This window comes from Plasmodium brasilianum, chromosome 9 (genome assembly GCF_023973825.1).
Source record: "Plasmodium brasilianum strain Bolivian I chromosome 9, whole genome shotgun sequence".
NCBI lineage: Eukaryota > Apicomplexa > Aconoidasida > Haemosporida > Plasmodiidae > Plasmodium > Plasmodium brasilianum.
In genome coordinates, this window is record NC_090122.1 from 1,482,918 (window position 1) to 1,504,758 (window position 21,841).

The 21,841-nt window shown below is 27.3% G+C and overlaps 2 protein-coding genes and 1 pseudogene across 3 annotated transcripts; 1 reads left to right on the top strand and 2 right to left on the bottom strand.

The window, feature by feature from the left end:
* Nucleotides 1-359: 359 nt before the first annotated feature.
* MKS88_002943 lies at nt 360-1,743 on the bottom strand (annotated as a pseudogene). Its single transcript has 6 exons — nt 1,539-1,743; nt 1,403-1,467; nt 1,166-1,258; nt 927-1,031; nt 709-768; nt 363-497 (listed from the first exon to the last, which is right to left on the bottom strand). Coding segments are annotated over exons 1-6 (663 nt in total).
* Nucleotides 1,744-3,834: 2,091 nt separating this feature from the next.
* Nucleotides 3,835-9,349, top strand: MKS88_002944 (alpha/beta hydrolase; the record flags this gene model as incomplete). Its single annotated transcript, XM_067215996.1, has 3 exons — nt 3,835-6,320; nt 6,419-8,454; nt 9,180-9,349. The coding sequence occupies 3 exons, from the start codon at nt 3,835-3,837 to the stop codon at nt 9,347-9,349; spliced, it is 4,692 nt and encodes a 1,563-aa protein (XP_067073519.1).
* A 1,790-nt stretch (nt 9,350-11,139) lies between these two features.
* On the bottom strand, nt 11,140-17,093 carry MKS88_002945 (uncharacterized protein; the record flags this gene model as incomplete). Its single annotated transcript, XM_067215997.1, has 2 exons — nt 11,140-16,874; nt 16,964-17,093. The coding sequence occupies 2 exons, from the start codon at nt 17,091-17,093 to the stop codon at nt 11,140-11,142; spliced, it is 5,865 nt and encodes a 1,954-aa protein (XP_067073520.1).
* Between the last annotated feature and the right edge of the window lie 4,748 nt (nt 17,094-21,841).

Below are 21,841 nucleotides of genomic sequence, written 5' to 3' on the forward strand. Positions count from 1 at the left end.
GACTGCATATCTGTGTTATCTGATTTACACAAAAAAGGAAAAAAATAAATTGAGAATATTTAATAAATACATATAATATAATTAAAGGGGGGAAGTTTTTTTTAAAAAAAAAAAAGAATAATCCTGATTTGATTTATTAAAATAATTAATTTGTTTTTACGTATGTATTAAAAAAGTTCACAGTCTGGACATATGTATATTTGTGCATTTCCATATACTTATCTATCTATATTTGTATATCGGTCTGTATATACATGGACCTATATATATATATATATATATATATAATTTTTTCTTTGTTCTTTTTTTTTTTTCATGATAAAACAACAGTATGTATAACATGCAGTAACTACCAACTTTCACGTTTTCCTCTTTCTGAACACTCCTTTTTTCATTCCCCATGAATTATGCTCACCCTTCTTCACACGCTGCATACCGTATGTTTTGTTTAAATTGTATTTTAGCACCAAGCCGAATTTTGTATCCAAGTAGTTACTCTGTTAGAACGGGAGAAAAAAAAAAAAATAAATAAAAAATAAAAAGTTATGTAATATGCAAAACGTAATAGACAAAATGTACAATGTTAAACGCCCTTTTGCATTTTGTGTAGCCTTCAAATTTTAAACTGGTGAAAATTGTACACAATATTAGGAAGGTTATACGTACGTATACATATGCGAATGCCACAAATGGAAGGAAAAATCTTACCTTGTCTAATTTTTCTTCTATTTTTCTAAATCCTTCCTTAATTTTGCCAATATTCGCTTCCTGTAAATGCACATTATTTTTACATAATACTTTATATACACATATGTACACAGATATGCCCAGATATACACACCCATAAATATACTGTGAAGTTCTAGCAGTGCATTATTAGCCCTGAACTATATATCCAACATATCACATGTTTATCTTCCTATTACCAAAATTTTGAAATCTAAGTAGTTTAGAAACATCAGAGGACGCTTTGCAAAATCACAAACGCACAAAACTGTTTCAGTAGGAATCTTTTCATTATTTGAGTTCATCTAAGAAAAAAAAAAAAAAAAAAATACAAAGGAGTGCAACACTGAAGCAGCATTCTAAGTAACAGTCGAACTAATGTATAGAAAGGTTAACCCATAATGAAATACAACTCAAAAAAAAAAAAAAAAAAAATTACCAAAGGCTTGACTATGTTCGAAATTTCGCTGTCAAATTTTGAGTCCCTTTTAAAGGCATTGAAAACAAAAAATTGCTTCCCATACGGTTCTATCTAATAGACATAAAAAGATAATGGTAGAAATTACTAATATTAGAATATAATTTGTTGTACAGTCATTATCCTAGATGATATAATTATGTAAATGAACTATTATTTATGATGCCACGAAAAAAGAAAATTGTATTTTCCTTTTACTGGGTGTATAGCTGAGCATCCCTCAGGTGGCCAATTGAATCTTCTCATACGGTTATATATTACCTCTACCAAAAAAAGGAAAATTCATATATACCAATATGCAAACATTTACATATATATATATATATATATACACACCCATATGGTAACCATTCTATCTTTTTATAAGAGAATACTGGAGTTGTTTTTTCTTCTCTTATATAGCAACTTATGAATGTTTTTTCTTTTCCTTTTTCTTTTATTTTTTCTATTTTCCCCTCCTCTTTATTATTCTTACTTTTATGAGCATTTAAACGAAAAACATTGTGTCTAACCCCCCCTTTATTCGTGAACGATGTCATTTTATTTTATTTTTTTTTTTTTTATTTTATTTTTTTTTATTTTATTTTTTTTTGGTTTTTCTGTGTTTTTCAATTTGTGTACAATTTTTTAATCGTATTCACAACAAAAACAATATTTCGCTTATATTGTAACTTAAATCAAATATAAAACAATAGTGCTTTATTTTAATTTGCCTAATATATATATGTTTATATACCTACACAAGTACATACTTATATACATATATACATACACAAGTACATACTTATATACATATATACATACATAAATGTGCATATATAAATATTGAACGGCTTGTACATGATTTAAGTTCAATAATCACTAAATAAATGATCGTAAATTATTGAAAGTAGCGGTCGGTTTAACAGAATAAAGAACATACCGTTCGCTACCATTTTTTTTTACAACGTTACTATAAATATATGTATATATAAATATATATATACATGTTTGCAGCATACAACGAAACATATAAGGAAGACAAAACATGATAAGACTAAAAGGAACTCATATTAGTGATATCTTAAAGGACAGAACAAAATAAAAGCTACAAAAAAAAGGATATGAATTTCATTTTCCTAATTAGTTACAACAAAAAAAAAGATACTACGTAATTATTCATATGTAATAACATACATACATATACATATGTATACATACATATATATATACATACATATATGTACACATACATATATATATACATAAATATGTTGATATATTTGGTAACCATTTCCATGTCTATTACATATTATAAATAACAGTTAACAAGTATTGCTTGAACGACACAATTATTTAGCTTATTCATATATACTTATATGAAGAAGTATACATATATATGCATAAAAATGTATATATGAAGTATAAATATATATATATGTATAACTAGGAAACATTAAATAGTTCAAAAGTACTTAAATGCGGAAATTAAGAGAGTTTTCAAAATAAAAATTTAATTTTATTTTTTTGTGTATTTATTATACCAATGAAGTATTAATTTGAATAGTTTTCTCAATTTTTCGTTTCATATACACATACGTGAGTATTTTTTAATTTTTTCTTTAGTATTATTATTATTAAATTATTTCGTTGTTCATCTTGAAATTTATTAACTGTTCATTATTATTCAGTAATTTTTAAAAAAATTTTAATTATTTTAATTTTTATATTTCTTTTTTTTTTCCAAATTCATTAGAAAGAAAACCTGGTTTATCTCATGCGCACATGTATATATATATATATATATAATACTTATATTTATATAATATGTGCATTCATATGTGTATATGTAAATATAAAGATATATACTTTATTTATGCATAAATATATACACATATATATGCGCCCATATATTCATATATTTTATTGGTATAAAGGGTCATTTCATGATTTTTCGAAAATTCGTTTAAATATGTACAAGTACATATTTTTTTCTGTTTCCCATATTGTTTAGACTATTAAGTATATATATATATGTATATATTAAAATTCGTAGAGATTTGCATAATATTACTAATTGCACGCCATAGTTAAATATTAGGGAAAATTTGTGTTAAATTAGTGACAATTTGCAAATGGTTAATATATATATTTATATATATATATATATATATATACGTATAAATGTGTAGTTTTTTATTTTTCGAACGTGTAAAATATGTGTACTTTTTTGTAAACCTTTGTTGTTATAATTTTTTCAAGTCCATATATTAATAATTTTTTAATACAATTGTTGTTTGTTTACAGTTCATCACTTTTTTAATTTTTCGCAATCACATATTTTATTTTATAATATTTTTTATAATTTAATTTTTTTTTTTTTTTTGTGTTATAAGAACATATATGTGCATATCTGCAAAAAGATATGCGCTAATTTGTTCGTATGTATGCATTTATATGTGTATATATGTATGTATTTATGTACATATGAATGTTTATATGCGTGTATGTGTTTATGTGTGTATGTGTGCCTATGTACACATACTTGGTGTATGGGTGAGCCCGTGATCTAATAAATAAACATGCACAGGCACAAATATATGTACAGAACGTAAGGGAAATAAAAACATGAATAGCTAACTAAAAAAAAAATGTATGATAAGATCATAGAAAAACTAAGTTTAGCTTCTGTCAATTTGTTATCAAAACTAGGTTATGAAAAGAGAAAAAGGGAATGTAAATTAAAAAATAGAAAGAAATATAAGAAGAAGAATAGGAACTATCCGTTATTATTAAGAATTGAAGATAATGCTAATAAGAAAGAAAAAACACTATTTTTTCATTATAATTATAAAAAGAAACAACAATCGTTTCTATATTTATTTAAGAAAAAAAAATATCCCAAAATTAAATTTTTATATAATGATATTATTAAGACATATAAAAATGAAAAATTTTTAAGTGATTTTTCCTTAGACCTTCTTCATGAATTAACCAAAAGGGAAAATTGTACCAACTTTTTGAGGGCAAGTGAGGTGTACACGTTATTATTAATCTTAAGTCAAGAATTTTTAAAAAGATTCAATGATGATAAGGTTGCTTCTGTTATTACCAGTGATGGCACCGCAGTTCCGGGTGATGGTGCATATATGTCTAATGAAAGCAACGTGAAGATATTAAAAATAAGTTGCTATTTGCTTAAATACTTAATCACGAATAAAGCGAAAAGTGAAATGCTAGATGACTCTTTTATGTTGTTCTTTTTGATAAAATTGAATTATATAGTTAACAAAAAAAAAGATATTGAATATAAAGACTTAAAGAAAAATTATCATTTTTATTTTTATTTTTTGTTACTTTATTACTATCTCTTTGTTTATAATAATATGAAGAAAATTGTTCTGTTGCCTCCAAAAAGGATCTTTAAGTATTCCTTCAGCAAATTAAACGAATTTGCATTAGTTTATAAATACTTTGACTCTATAAAAAACGATATACACAATATAAATACCTATGGAATATATACACATAATAACAATTTTGATAATAATATAAGCAATAAAAACAAAAGCAAAAACAAAAACAAATATGTTAACAAGAAGAAATATACCGACTTTTTAAAAGATAACTACATAGTTAATTTTAACTCCTTAAAAGAAAAGTGTAATGTATTTTTTAAATTTAATGATATTTCAAATATTCGTTTTTTAACAAGTATGAGTAAGTTGAATGTTTTGCACATGGACTCGCACGAACATATTATAAAACCCAAATGTACACTTCTGAATGATTCGTTAAATAGCTACGTGTTATTTTTGTTGTCAGTATTGTTTAATTTAGATAATAAAAGTAGCACAGGGAATTGCATAGAAATTAAGCACATAAACGATAATGACGGGATTAGCGGTAGCAGTAGTTACAAGAGTAGTAACACAAATAGGAAAGAAGGTTGTTATAGTAGTAGTGGTGGAGCAAAAGAAAACGAAATATTTTTACATTCGTACTCGGAAAAAAAGAAGCGCACGAAATCTCCGTGTAATTTGTTGTTAAAAAACATAAATAACAAGAAAACAAATAAGATGAACAAAACAGTACTACTAACCGAGTTGACATATCAGTCGTTGGATTATGTAACGTTAAATGAACACATGTGCTACTTCAATAATAAGGGGAAGAATAGTAATGTTAGTAGTGTTGGCAGTGCCAGTGGTACCATCAGCGGCATTAGCACTGATAATAGTAGTAATAATATGATTGAAAATTGTCTGAGCGAAATAATAAAATATATTGAGAAAAGACGCAAGTTAGTATATGTGGGTAACACAAAGGACGTTGACATGGTTTCACAAAATAATGATAATAAAAAAAATGCAAGGAATGAAGAAAATATATTATTTAATATAATTAACATAGACAATAAATTAAAAAGTAAGAATAATCTAAACTTAGAAATTTTGTTGAAAAAAATTAATGACTTGATGAATATTATTCAGGATCCGTCTATATATATAAAAAGTGGGCTTCACATAATACTAAGAAATGTGTGTATAAACAAGTTGAATTCCTTAAATCTGGATCTTCTCTTTCTGATAAATTTATACTCAAACAACAATTTTAAAAATAAGTTTTTTCACTATGACCAAAGGTATGTTGAGCCGATCGACGTTCCACAGGGCAGAGATAGCAGGGGAAGCGGTAACGCCATTAGCAGCAATAGTAGCGATTACGTAGGACAAAATAACAAAAATACAGCGAAGAAGCAGATAGAAAGGAAAGGGAGCGAAAAGGAGTACTTTAACATTGAAATGAAAAAGAAATCGCAGGGTGTCACTATGAAAAGACAAAGCAATGAAATATATAATGAACTATCTGTTATTATTAAAATTTTTGCAAACAATTTTTCAGTAAAGGATTTAACGTATAATTGCTTTTCTGTTTTATATAGCATGTATAAAAATATATTACAAAATATGCTCAGAATATCATTTAATTTTACTTATTTTATTAGTGCCGAATTTTATTTTTTTAATGACAATATAAACTTTCTTTCTTTAATGAATTTAAAAAAGGAGCTAATACCAAGTACTTTATACTTTGACAGTGTAAGAGCATTTACAAATATCAAATCGCATTATAAGTATTTTATGCATATGATAATTCCAAAAAAAAAAAAAAAAAAAAAAAAGGTAAGGAAAAAAAGCTAGCTAGGAATAATAAATATATCTTGTTAACTAGCATACATGATAATGCGCCTGGAAGTGATGAGGATAAGGGAGTGATAAAAAATAAAAATTCAAAAAGAATATATAAAACAAAAAAAGTTAAAGAAGTTATAAAAGTTAAAGAAGTTATAAAAGTTAAAGAAGATATAAAAGTTAAAGAAGATAGAGAAGTTAGAGAAAATAAAGAAACTAAAGAAATAAGAAAGGAAAATCAAATGAATTACGCAGAAGGTACAGAGAATCAGCAGAGTTGTAGGAAATCATTTGATTCATTTCTAGACAAACTAGACAACATGCTAATGGATGAAACTATACAGAAAAAAATGAATTACAAAGAAGTATCGCTTGCATCCTCTTATACAGAAAAAATGAAAAAAAAAGAAAAAAAAATACTATTAGATGAGCACATGTACATGATTAACAAATTTAATCATCATTTTTATGATGTACATGACCGTCTTTTGCCTGTATACATTTACTCAAAAAAGTGCAATATACGCAGAAATAAAAAAAGTAGGACTCATAAACATACCGAGGGTGAAATTGGACAAAAATGGGAAATCAATTCGGGAACAGAAAGGGAAAGGGGGGAAAAAAAGGAGAACATGAGGGACGAAGAGAAGAAGAACAACAAAGAACAAAAGAAGAAGATGGAAGTAGATATTGTGTTCGTACACGGGTTACGAGGAAGCGCTCATCGTACATGGAGATTAGCAAACATGTATCATGACGCCGATAATCGTCATTTTTATTATAGGAATAATATAAAAAAATGCAGAAAAGGAGGAGGGAAATTACTGCGTAATGGTAGTGCACACGTAGGTGATGGTATAAACAATGATAATGATAACAATAACGATAACGGAAAGGACGATGGCGGATTCAGTAGTATAAGCAGTAACAGTAGCACTACTGGTGTGTGGACGTTCCTTGATATTAATAGCAAAGGAGGAGGAAGAATGTCAAAAGAGGAGACGAGTATTCAATCGTTAAAGGGGAAAAATGAACCGAACGAAAAAGGAGATGATCTACTAAATATTAAAAACGGTAGTGTCGAAAATTTGAAAGAAAAAGAAAATGTAATTACGTTTGATGAATCAAGAAAACAAATAAGACAATGTATAAAAATACGTAATAATTTTCATTTCATAATAAAAAAAAATGTAATTAATATACTAATGTTAAATTATAAACATAACCAAAATATCTTACCATTATATGTTAATACAAAAATTATAAATAAAAACATTTTTAAATCTTTATTTCTGCATAATAAAAAATTAAAAAATGACTTAGACCTTTATAGCGATTTGTTTTCTCATCAACTGTGGCCTATGTATATTTTATACCCTCATAAAAAAAATATTAATATTTTTATTTTCAATTATCATTCGCCTTTGTACCCGGATTCTAATTATTATATGAAGGTTCACTACAAAGAGGGGAAACGCATGAAGGAGGAGAATGACAAGGAGGATGTAACAAGCAACAATTCAGTTTACATGGATAACATCAAAAAGGAAAATAAAGAGAATGAGTCAAATAAAGAAAATAAAGACAAAAAAGAGAACACTAGTTATATGTATTCCTATTTAAACACAATAAACTCTTTTTTTAGCAGAAAAGAGGAAGATTATGAACACTCCCTAAATAAAGAAAAATATTTCTACACAGATAGGATGAATTTGGATGAACTATCGAATTTTCTTTTAAAGAAGTTAAAAAGTATAAATTTGGGTAAAAAAAATGATATCATATTTATAGCTCATTCTATGGGAGGACTATTAACTCAATATGTATTATTAAAAGATGATAAAATTTTAAATAAAACAAAATTTATTTTTTTTTATGCTTCTCCCCACTTTGGATCACCACTATCCTCCACAGCTCTTTTCTTTAAAACATTTTTATCTCCGTATGTTTATCAGCTGAATGATTATGGTTCGTTATTAAGTAACTTGCAGTATTCTTTCAGGGAAAGAATCAAAGAAAAAAATGTAAAAGTCTATTCTTTCTCCGAGTCGGAAAAGACTCCCTTGCCGCTTATTGGTTTGAGCAAAAAAAAAAAAAACAAAAAAAAAATAAATGTATAAATGAACATATATATAAAAAAATGTATAATTAAGTGTATAATTAAATGTACAATTAAGTGTATAATTAAGTGTATAATTAAATGTACAATTAAGTGTATAATTAAGTGTATAATTAAATGTACAATTAAGTGTATAATTAAGTGTATAATTAAATGTACAATTAAGTGTATAATTAAGTGTATAAATAAATGTAAAGTAAATGTATAAATAAATGTACAAATATGTAAAATCAAAAAAATACTATAATCACTTTTGCCACGTACTACGAATTTATTGCGGAGAAAGGGCATTGTTTAAGCAAGTCTTTTTCACTACGACGTACGTTTGTGTAAGTGTGTTTGTGTATATATGTATATGTATGTATGCATTTATGTGGCAGCCTTATCAGCAGCGTTGTTACGTGTATGCAATGATTTCTCATTTTTGTAAAAATGAGCATATTCATTTATGTGTAATATGATTTTGCGTGCTTTTTATCCGTTTTTACATAATTCAACTAAACAGTTTTTTACCTGACCATTTGCAAAAAAGAAAAAAAAAAACCTTCAGAAGTGTTCTCTTTATGTTTTATATTTTTTATCTTTTACTTTGTTTTGTTCTGTTTTGTTCTGTTTTGTTTTGTTTTGTTTTGTGCTTTTCATGTTTTTTATATTTTGATTTGTTTCGTTTTGTATTTTTTAGGGGTGTACACAATGATTGTGCCAAGCATCAGCTCCTATTTGCATTACGCTGATATATTTGTAATTATTAAGAAATGCGACCATTTGGATATTAGTAAGCTAAATAGCGAAGAGGATGTAAAGTATTATTATTTAAATAAAGCAATAAAGGAAGTAATGAAGGTTAACTAGTGGAAAAAAAGGGGTTATTTTTACAAAATGGTATAGACATAAATGTGTGTGTGTGTGTGTGCTTAAGTATGTACTTTGACCGTTGATGCCCCTTTTAAAAATTAATGCTGTATATATATATGTATACGTACGCGTGTACATATTTATAATTCATGAATCATACTAATTTTGTAATACCTTTTGAACGTTATCCCGTTTGTACATGTGCATCATATAGATATATTAAAATAATTTGTGTTCAAATTTTTTTTTTGTACTAATCTTTTGAATTTTCATTTTTGAATTTTGAATTTTTAGTATTTTACTAACAATTACATTACACTTATACTTTTACCTATACGTTTACGTTTAATTTTTTATTTTTTTTATTTTATTTTATTATTTTTTTTTTTTTGTGGCGTTTTTATTTACAACAAATTTTAATTACATTCTCTCTTTTAAATATGGCATTTAAAAATATAATAAAAACTACAAAATGTTCAATGAGCTTTCATTCATGTTTTATTGGCATCTTTTTTTATTGATTCCTTATTGCTTTATCAAATATTTGTAAAAAAAAAAAAGGGAATAAGAAATTAAAAAGAGGGTACATATTTAATTTATGAGAAAATTTTATTGGTAGTCAAGTGGAAAGAGGTTCCTATTTATATTTTTTATAATAGGTGGTTTCTGTCATAACGATGGGTACCCGACTTCTTACTTTCGTTAACACGCTGAGTAGCAGAATTTGCTCATGAGCTTGCGTATATGTGTGTATGCACAGATCGAAGGTAAATAACAATAAAAAGAAAAAAAAAAAGAAAAAAAAAAGAAAAAAAAAAGAAAAAAAAAAGAGTATGTATAGATGCCCGCAATATTCATATTAACAATTTTTGCAAATTATTCCCCTTCTTTATTTTATTAATATCAAATGTGCATAAATAATCTCAGCTTAATACATTTTTTACTTTTCATATGATGAATATTTTTTCTTCTTCCTCTTCTTTTTAATGAACGTTCTATTAATAAAGAAACAAATACCAATCAAATATGCACTAAAGTTGTCTGCTTAAATTTAAAATTGAAAACAAACATGCATTATATATTGTCTGAAAGTGAAGGAAAATTATAAATATTCCCTCTCCTTATTTTACTATATCGCTAGTTTATTATTTTCTTATTTTCCACAAATATGGACAATTATGAACTTTTATAAGGGGTTAACAAATAAAAGATTATTCCTGTAATTTTGAAAGTGTTGAGAATATGACGTTTTCACGAGTAATTAAAAAAGTAAAATAAGTAAATAAAATAAATGAAACAGATTGTACAAAACAAAATATGCAAAATAAATGAAGTAAAATAGAAATAGTATTAATTATGTGGAAACAAGAATCGAAATGTACAAAACTACAAATAACGGAGGTGGTGCTTCTTATAAAAATACAAAAAGAACTGAGCACGCAAAAAGTGAGCTGACATGGAAATACTTGCCAACACTTAACGTAAAACGTTTTTGTTTTATATGAATAATTGCTGTTTTTTTTTTTTTTTTTTTTTTCATTTTTTTTTCTTTTTTGCTTTCCCTAAAATATGAATATTCCACTAAATTTATCATAAAAGCGTTTGTTTATCTACCTAAGAATGTGCAAGCGTTGAAATTAGTGTAAATTCGAAAAGTGCACTCGTATGTTTCTTAAGCCCCAAAAGAGTATATACACTGTTCTTAATCTTTTAATACCCATAGAGATGGTGTTGTAGGATAAATGAAAAACAAACTTTTAAATTAGTTTCTTTTAATTTACTCTCTCTTAGTCTTTAAATTCCATAAGGTTATGCATAACAGCTTCTTGCACTTCTTCTGGCGATATATTTTTCATCTCATCAATGAATCTTGTTTTACTTTGGTATATGTGGCTCGGGTTACTACTGCTATTGCTATTGCTATTGCTGCTGTTGTTATTACTTCTAGTGTTATTACTTCTAGTGTTATTAGTACCGCTAAGACTACTATAATGGGGATTACTACTGATAAGGGTATTCTTAACTATGTTTCCGCTGCACTTAGGTGATCTACTAATACTATTATTAATATAAATGTGGTTATTAGTGTAAAGGTAGTTGTTATTATATATATTGTTACCATATTCTTGATTAATAGCATAAGCGTGGTTGTTAATGATGCTACTGTTGCTGTTGGTGGTACTATAGGTATTATTGTTGTTGTAAGCATGGTCGTTGCTATAGACAACGCTGTTGTTGTATACAGCATGATAAGTGTAAACCTGCTCCTCATTGCAATCCTGGTTGATGTTATTACCACCAATGGAAAGGTGGTTATAAAAGGGATTACTACTATTATTCTTATAATTTTTAAAATTCATGTTATTCATTCTTCTTTCATAATTTTTATTTGAATAATAAGGTAATAAAATACTTTCTTTTTTTTTCTCCTTTCCATTGATTGGAACACCCGATATATCATTCATGTATGAATTTTCTATAAGTGTGTCTGACTTAAATATATCATTTTTAATTTCATTATTTTTATTGTTATTATATATGTTATTTGACATATTGGATCTCCTGTTATGTATGCTTTTTCCAGATTCGAACTTTGTCAAATTTAAATGCATATTTTTTTGGTTAAGTGAAAAGCTATCATTCTTTATGGTGGCCATATTTCCATAGGTAATAGAATCCCTTCTATTACTACAGTTGCTGTTACTTATTAGGGCATTCAATGGAACATCAATATTTTCACATCTACTGGAATTTGTTGTGTTAATGTGTTGATTTTCACTACTATACATTGTATTTACTTGTTCATTGAACACATTTGGGTAATCGTACAATTTTTTTTGGTATGGAAATACACAGGGTTTGGACTGCAGCGGCTTATTGGAGGAAGTGTTTTGAGTAGCATATGGTGCAATAATTGGAGCACCATTTGATACAGTAGTTGGGTTTAACAGAATACTAGGTGGGGATGTGCCAAAAATGGGATGATAGCTCAAATTTGATGCACTTAGTGCATGCTGTGAGTTGTTATAATTATTACTATTGCTACTAGTATTGTTATTTCTGTTCATATTAGTCATTCCCATTGTAGAAAACCCCATCGGCGGTATCCCCATTACAGGAGTTAACAACGTAGCAGTGGAGGCCCCATTGGGTACTCCCCCAACAAGGGGCCTCTGGTATGGCATATTCATATTGTTCATTTGAGCTTTAAAAAAATTATAAGAATCGTTTCGATTTGGAAAAATATTATTGATATTATAATTGTAATAACTGAAATTATTTACTAGTGTATTTACAGGAAAAACAGGATGACCGTGCATCATCATGATCATCATATCATTACTTATAATAGCATTGTTCCTGTCATAGTATGTATGTGCTAAATTTTGTGGGTTACTATTAAGAAAGCTGTTATTGCTATCATTTAACCTTGTAATACTATTTTGCATATAAAAAGAATTTGTGTTAGCACAACATGTAGGTAATAATTTTTCTGAATCATCAAAATTACAATTTGATAAACTAGGCGGTGGTAATATATACATATTATTTATAGACCTATTAGCAAATTTGTAATTGTAGTTATTTTGAATTCTGTTATTATAATTTTTTGATTCCTCCCTATTGCTCAAACCATCAACACTTCTTACATCGCCTGCGCAGTTATTCTTGGATGTTACATATGAGATACTGCTCCTGTTATGGCCTCCACCGTTAACGCTTCCACTGACCCTTATATAGCTACTTTCACTTTCACTGCCACTTCCACTGCCTGCATTGTTTTCCTTATGAATGGTGTTTACCTCCTTGTTGTATTCGAAACTGCCCCTATCATAGCTCCTGAAACCGTTTATACATTTGTCTATGATATTGTATTTCTTATATTTGTTATTAGCATATTTGATGTTATAATTACTTGATGTAGTAGTAGTAGTACAATTAGAAGAGTTGTTTGCAGAAATATTATTTCTTTTTGAATTATGTCCTCTCTTATTTTCATTTCTTGCTGTACAATTTGTATCATTTGCAAAATCTTTTCCTCGTTCTTTAAAATTTTTATATTTATTATATTTGACATTTGTCTTGACATAATAATTGAAGTGTGGAGGTATATAATTCGTTTTATCTATTCCATGTTCCTTCTTTAAATATGCATCATCTACCTCTTTCATAAGTTTTGTATACGAAAAAACGGCTTTTGTAAAATTTTCCTTCTTTCCATTATTTTTCTTGTAGTCATCATATGCACAATTAATTTCGTCTCTACTTATTTTGTTTATATTACTCTCAAGAATACAACTGTTATTCATTTTTCTTTCCTTTTGTCCAACATCCTCCTTTAAATTAGCTTGAGGATCTTCTCTTTTATTATTATTACTATTATTATTATTATTATTATTATTATTATTATTATTATTATTATTATTATTATTATTATTATTATTATTATTATTATTATTATTATTATTATTATTATTATTATTATTGTTGTTGTTGTTGTTGTTGTTGTTATCATTATTATTACTGCTATTCTCTTCTCCCCCCATAAGTATGTTCTTCGCACTGTGGTCATTTTGCGCACTTTGATGGTCGTCCTTAGCTCTTAAACATGTATTCTTTCCTCCGTTCTCATTCAAATTCTCTTTCTGCTTCTCCTCTGTTATCACTTGCTTATATATTTTTCTACCTTCATCATGTGTATTATCAAATGACCCTGTTTCTTCTTTTCCTAAGTCCTGTTCATTGTTTTTATTTGAATCCGTTTGTTCACTTTGCTCATGTGCCTCCCCTTCCTTATTATCCATTTTGTCTAATGTGGAGAACTCATTGTATGGGTTCTTTTCAAAAAGATTATTATTATTGGTTGACGCTTCGTCCTTCTCATAATTCTCTTTTCCTCCTATTTTGCTAAATGTATTTCCACCATTATTCGTTATATGGCTATTTAGTTTAGAGTTGTCCCTTTGCCCCGTCTCACTTGATGTGGTTTCCTTATTTTCTTCAACCACAACTTGTACTTTTCCCACTTCTTCAGCATTTTCACAGCGTCTTTTCTGCTCCTTCTCCTCATGTGCACTTAAATCATTTTCTGCTAGTGCATTTTCCCCTTGAACATCACAATTTAAACATAATATATCACTACCATTATTTCTTTCTTCACTGTGTCTTTCTCCTAACTCCTCCCCATTTCTATCATTCATTCCGCTGATATTAGGTAAAGGGATATTACTCTCTTCCTCCTGATTTACAAAATAGTTGGATGTACTAACATTTTTCAGTTCACTGGTACAATCACTTTCTGTAAATTTATATTCCTTTGTGAGAAGGTCCTTTTCTCTATTTTCGTTGGTGATTGTTAAACTTGCAGTAACACGAATGGGAGAGTGATACTCGCTGTTGCCACTTCTACTTTTGTAGTCATCGTTATACTTCTCATGGATGTTACTGTCCCCATGTTCCCCCATCCTTTCACAGTTGTCCCTTCCTCTTTGCCTTTCGATGTTCACTTCGCTTCCTCTAGCTTCCTCATGCTGCTCCGAGTGGATGTCTGTCCCATCCGGCTCATGGTCTTCTTTTCCGCTTTTCCTGTTGTGGGTGCTGAAGATGCAATCGAGGAGGTCTCCTCTTACATTTTTCATTTCATTATACAACAATTTCATATTTATTTTATTTTTTAAGGCATATTTTTCTAATTCTGTTCGTCTATAATTTCTTTTTCTTAATTCTGTGTGACCATGTGCATGTCGACATTTATCTCCTGAGGGACACGTCCCTTCTTTATCAAAATATTTACATAATTTAGTTTTATAATAATCTGGAGTTGCTCTTAATTCTAGTTCACCATGTGCATAAACACAATGCTCATCTTGACATTCATTTTTTATCCACAAATCGCATATTTTTGTTTTAGTTAAATTAATGATATTTCTTAACTTGTCTGTTGAGTGTGCATATGAACAATTATCCCCTTTCTGGCATAGTCCTTTTTTTAGAAAGGGACATAATTTGATTCTATAATATTGATCATGTACTTTTTCTTTCATTCTTGTATGTTGAAAATCTTTTTGGTACGTATTCGCACCTTTAATACAATCTTGTAGTTTATTCAGCATAGGTGGACCAAGTTTTGTGGTACAATGAGATAGTGTGTTCACGTTGACTGCAGGAATATGCTTCGTCAGTTCGCTCTGCGGGACGCGGGGCACTGATACGGCATTTTTCCTCATAATGATATACGGCTGTTGCTGTTGCTGCTTCTGTTGCTGCTTCTGTTGCTGCTGTTGCTGCTGCTGCTTCCAATGATGCATGCTGTTTAATGTATTTTCAAGTGGAGCACTTTCTAGGTAGAAGTAGTCATTGCAGTAATATGCATACGGATTGTTACTGTTACTTCTACTTCTATTGGCATTGACGAAACTGTTACCAGTACTACTGTTGACATTGACATTACCACTAATTCTGTAGGCACTTCTTAATATGTTACCATCTACGTAAGGCTGATCATACATATAGCACTTCATATTGCCCATGCTGTTGTTTCTACTCATTCTTTGATTAAAGAAATTTTGTTCTGTACATGGTTCTATACATGGTTCTATACATGGTTCTATACATGGTTCTATACATGGTTCTATACATGGTTCTATACATGGTTCTATACGTTGTTCGATATATGGTTTTCTACATGGCTCTCTACATGGCTCTCTACATGGCTCTCTACATGGCTCTCTATATGGCTCTCTATATGGCTCTCTACATGGTTCTCTACATGGTTCTATACATGGTTCTATATATGGTTCTATATATGGTTCTGTACAGGGTTCTATATATGGTTCTGTACAGGGTTCTATATATGACCTTATACATGGCTCTCTTACATACATACCATAGTTATTACTACTATAATTCTTTTCTTTTTTTTCATTATACATGCAACTGAGATACCTTCCATTGTAATAATTGTTCTTTTCCTTTTCTTCAAAAGAAATCGTCTCTTTCTTTTGCTGTTTATAATATTTGATATTTTTTGGAAAATTTTGTTCTTTTTCTTTATTATCGTTATACATTACAAATTCATAATGTTTTTCTGTTCTTGTAATATCTTCATTTGCGTAAAAATCGTATAGAATTTGCTGATTTTTAAAAACTTTTTTATTCTTTACTAGTCCTAAATTTTTAATGCTCCTTTTATTCACGTGTTTCCAATTCATACGGAACGAATCATAATTTTTGTCTTTGCTTTCACATGTATCATATTCGGACAAACGGAATAATTTCCCCCCTTTCTCATGTCCACCTCGCTCGTGCTTCGGCCAGTTCTGTGGTCCGTTCTGCTGTTCGATCCGCGGTTCACTATTCGATTCATATTGAACATCTTGATCACTTCCCTCGTCAGGCTGTGAATCTCGCTCGAGCTCTTCCTCCAATACCTTGTCCTCATTACTCTTTTTCCTTTCTTCCTTCTTACCTTCCTTCATATAATATTTCGCTTCTTTCGTATCTCCATTCATATTTTCACTCACTTTTTTCTTATTCATTTTTTTTTTTTTTTTTCATAAATATTGTTGTACATGTTTTTATTTTTGTTGTATGTGTTATTCTCTATCGAACTGTTATTCTCTTCATTGTCGACATTCCCTTCATCAAATTTTATAATTTTAAAATTGTCTTCTAAGTAGTATGTTCTATCTTTTTTCATTTTGATGTAGTTGCCTTTTTCACTTGCCTCTACTAGTGCCATATTTTTTTTTTTTTTTTTTTTTAAATAAATAAAATCAGTTCATGTATGCAAGTATGCTTATATATATATATATATATATATATACATATATATATATATATATGTAATATCACTTCAACTAGTGAACAAGGAGTGATATACATATGTACATATTTGTACACATGTATATATGTACGTATAATTTTACTACTACTTAATTTAACGCAGAAATGATCTGCTTTTATTTGGATATGTGTATATAGTTCGTACGTTTTTTACTTATTCGAAAGTATAAAATTTAAAATGCAAAAATGGATGGGTTATCATGAGTAAACTTTTGCTCATGCATGTACTTTCGCCCATCTCTCTCTCGCTGTAACACTATTTATACGCATATACATACATAAGCATAATTATATATATGAATATGCATTTACACGCATAAGCATGAGTACACATAAGTATATATCCATTTGCTCAAACAGAACAAAAATCGCTACATTGGTTAATCATCACATAGGTTAATAAATTAACTTGGTTAGTATGCATAAACAAAAATATGTACGTTAAGGAAAAGTGGAATAAACAGAGAAAAATATATACTACTCTATTTAAACTAAAAAGTAAATATATTAAAATGATAATGTGGTAATATGCTAACATGTTAAAATGCTAATATAGCAATATGCTAACATTATGATAAGCTAACATGATGATATGCTAACATTATGATATGTTAACATGATGATATGTTAACGTGATGATATGCTAACATGTTTAATAATCTTTTTGTTTGCTGCTCTACACTTTTATTTAGCTAAGGCATTAACAAAGGGTTTAAAATGTTATTAAAGAAAAATAAAATAAATAAAACATATACACATACATATATATATATATATATATATATATATATATATAAGTATACATTTGTGAAATTGTACATACTAATTATCTAATAATAAAGGTGCCATAATTTGTTTATTTTTAGTTTATTTTTAGATTTTTTTTTTGTTTTTACTGGGTGTTCTTTACTATTTTTTGTTAATTTTTTTTTTTTTTTTTTTTTTTTGTCTATTATATTACTCCCTTTTAAAAGAAATAAAAACATAGTAACTGGACATCAGAATTAACGTATATAAAACAAAAAAAAAAAATTGTTACAGTTAATGAATGTGTATATCACACAAAGGTATAAAAAAAAAAAAAAAAGGAACAACAAAAAACAAGGAACGATAAGAACGAAACGATAAGCGATGAGCAAAAAGCAAGAGGAACGAAAGCGAAGAACGAGAAATGAAAAACAAAAAAGGAGTACCAAAAAAGGTGAAACGAAAAAGGAGAAAGGAAAATGGAGAAACAAGGAAACTCAAATTGCTATAAATAACTGTGAAATCCCTTTTTTTTTTTTTTTTTTTTTAGTGCATCAAAATAAATACAATACACTAGTATCGAAGTGTAGCACTTAAAACATGTATAATTAAATGTCAAAGTTCATAAAAAGAATTTATACTTACAAACAACACAGAAAATAATGTACTTCTTTTTGCATTCAGTTATATGTTCTTATAGGTTGTTTTGCCAAAAAAAAAAAATATAAAATAAAAAAAAAAATATTGTAAAATAATATAAAATAAAATAATATAAATTAATATAAAATAAATAAAATAATATAAATAGAATAATATAAAATAAAAAGATATACACATGAGGGGATACTCACATACAATATTCTTCAATTGGTACTGAAGCAACTACAATTTTTCGATGCAGTTTTCAATGTTATGTAAAACAATATAAGCACATCCCCAGTAGTGAACATATATATATATATATACATGCATACATAAATATATACATACATATATATATATATATATATATATATATGAAAATTTTTTTGTTTTATATGAGTTAGTCCTAATTTTGGGTGATACTACAAATTCGAATAAACTAGTAAATTAAAAAGAAAAAAAAAATTGCAAGAGAAGCAAGATAACGAAGTTCTTAAACATGTAAATATAAATTTAATTTCAAAAAAAAAAAAAGTGCACTAGTTCAACACTTTTAATTGTCTCTTTTATAATAATTTTCAGATATATGGAAGAAAACAAAAATATTATTTTAGGTCCATAAAATTCACTTGAGTTTGTTTTTTCTTTTTTTCTTTTTTATATATCTAATCATACACTTGGAATTAACTATATCCATTTTTATATGTTATCAATTATACATAAGATGTAATATACGGATCAGAAAATGTAACTTACATAGGTAATAAGAATGTTGTACGTATGCACGTATACATATATATATATATATATATATATATGTTAATTTTTTGAAAATTTTTAATTTTCCCTCAACAGATGAACTACTTTTCAGTGAACATTTTGTCTCTCCTTTTTTTTTTTTTCTGTTTAACTAATGTAAAAATGTTAATTCTCTACGTCGTTCATTTTTTCCCCTTTTCAATGTTTTCAATTAGTACTAAAATAAATTCATGGAATGTAAAATAAAAATGGTAAACAAAACTACGGTAGAATTGCTCCGAAAATACTATTTTTATAATTGTTAAAATATATGCATATTTTCGTCATCCGTGAATATGTTTGCTTATTCGTAGCACTCTTTTTTGATACTACGAGCATGTATGAGCATATTATGTACGTGTACATATACATATCGGTGTATATATTGTACGTACAGTATGAAATTATGTATGTATGTAATTGTGTATGTATGCATAAATGCAGATATAGGTATCTTATACAATGCATTCTTTTTACATTTTACACAAAGGATAGCCACTTAAATGTACATTACTTATACATATTTATGTATATATATATATATATGTATATAATTAATTCCGCTACTCTGAGGTGTATTTTTGCTTGTAGCACATTTTCATTTTTTACGATTTGACTTATTTTTCTCCTTATTTTTTTATTTTTTTTTTTTGCGACAACTTTTTGTATCCCAAAAAAAATATTAAATCTATTTTGACAGGCTTAATTAAAAATGATCGGGGTGGGATGGAAAAAAAAAAAAACATAAAAATAATATTGTATATATAAATAAAAAATAAAGAATAAAATTAAATATTTTTCAAACAAATTATGGAAAAAAATTATGGAACGTATTTAATTTTATGGTAGATAATCAATATAATCAATTTAGAAGGAAAACTGCTGTCGGTACTATTAAAAGTGGCAATTAAGAGAAACATTCATTTGTTAAAATAAAGATCTACGCAAAAAAATATATATGCATACAAACATACACACATATATATATATATACATGTATTCGTACATACTTATATACATGTATGCGTATATATATGTATATACATACTTAAAATTTTTTTAATACAATCATCTTCAGATAGAAAAAAAAAAAAAAAAAAAAATATATCCAAAGGTACACATTTTTTTAATTTCTACTGCTTTATGTTTCAACAACTGGTGGAAGCAAAAATGCTCCATTTATATGAATGGATTTAATTACTTTCCTTACCTTATGTACGGACGAACTCTAACCTACTACAAGATATTCTAAAAAGAGAAATATAAGGAGTCTAATGAACAAATAACATTCATATAGCATAAAAAAAAAAAAATAAAAAACCAACAACACGAACACGTTAATATTTAAGCACAAATTTATTAATAGTTCACGATAAATTTAATTCTAAAATATATATGTATATTTTAATATATGAATATATGTATATTTTAATATATGAATATATGTATGTATGCATATATGTTTGTGCACTTTTTCACATGTAAATTTGAACTTTTTATGTGAGCATGTATTATCACAAAAGAAAGGTTATTTCTCTAGAAGGCTCTGTTTCACTGTTACAAAAAAAAAACAAAAAAAAAAAACATCGAACTTGATATGTAAAATTTTCATGAAAAAATTGTACACATATAATTAAATTGTGGGAATTTTATAAATGGAAAAAATTAAAGAAAGGAAAGAAATGAAAAGAAAAGTGTTTATTAAAAGGAAAAAAGATTTAAATTTTAAAAGGTAAGGAACACACGCATTTAAAAAATTTTCCCCTAAATTATACATTTGGTGTATATATGTATGTGTTAATGTGTGCATGTATGTATGTATGTATTCATGTTTTTATGTATATGTTTTTATATGCAAATAAAAATAAAAAAAGGAGAAATACAAAAACAAAACCACATTACAAGCACATCATTTTTAATTATGTTTAATTATTTCCTATAATTTTTTTAAAATTAAATATAAAATAAAATAAAATGAAGTAAAAAACAAAAAAAAAAAAAAAAAAAGTGCTCATGTTTTACATGAAATATACAAAATAAACCATTCTTCTATATACAGTATCTGTTTTAATATTTTTATTTTGTGTACGAAATATTCAAGGGGACTTCATGTTTTATTCGTGTATTAATATCTTTATTCCATTTCTTATTTTCAAAAATAGAGTATCCTTCTTATCATATAATTTTTTTTAATTCATATAACAGAACAAATCTTTTATGTTAAAGAAGCAAACACATTTTAAAGCGCTTTTCAGCAAACGCGCACGCAGGTTTTTGAGCGAATATTTTGAAGAACTGCTTTAATTTTAAAAGTATACACATATGTACAGATGTACAAGCGAAGTAGAATGATTAGTTCGTAACACACCTGATATACGGGTCATATAAAGGAAATATAGAACAAAATACTTAAAAGGATAATAGTTGAATTCGACCTTTATATGTAAAATATTGATA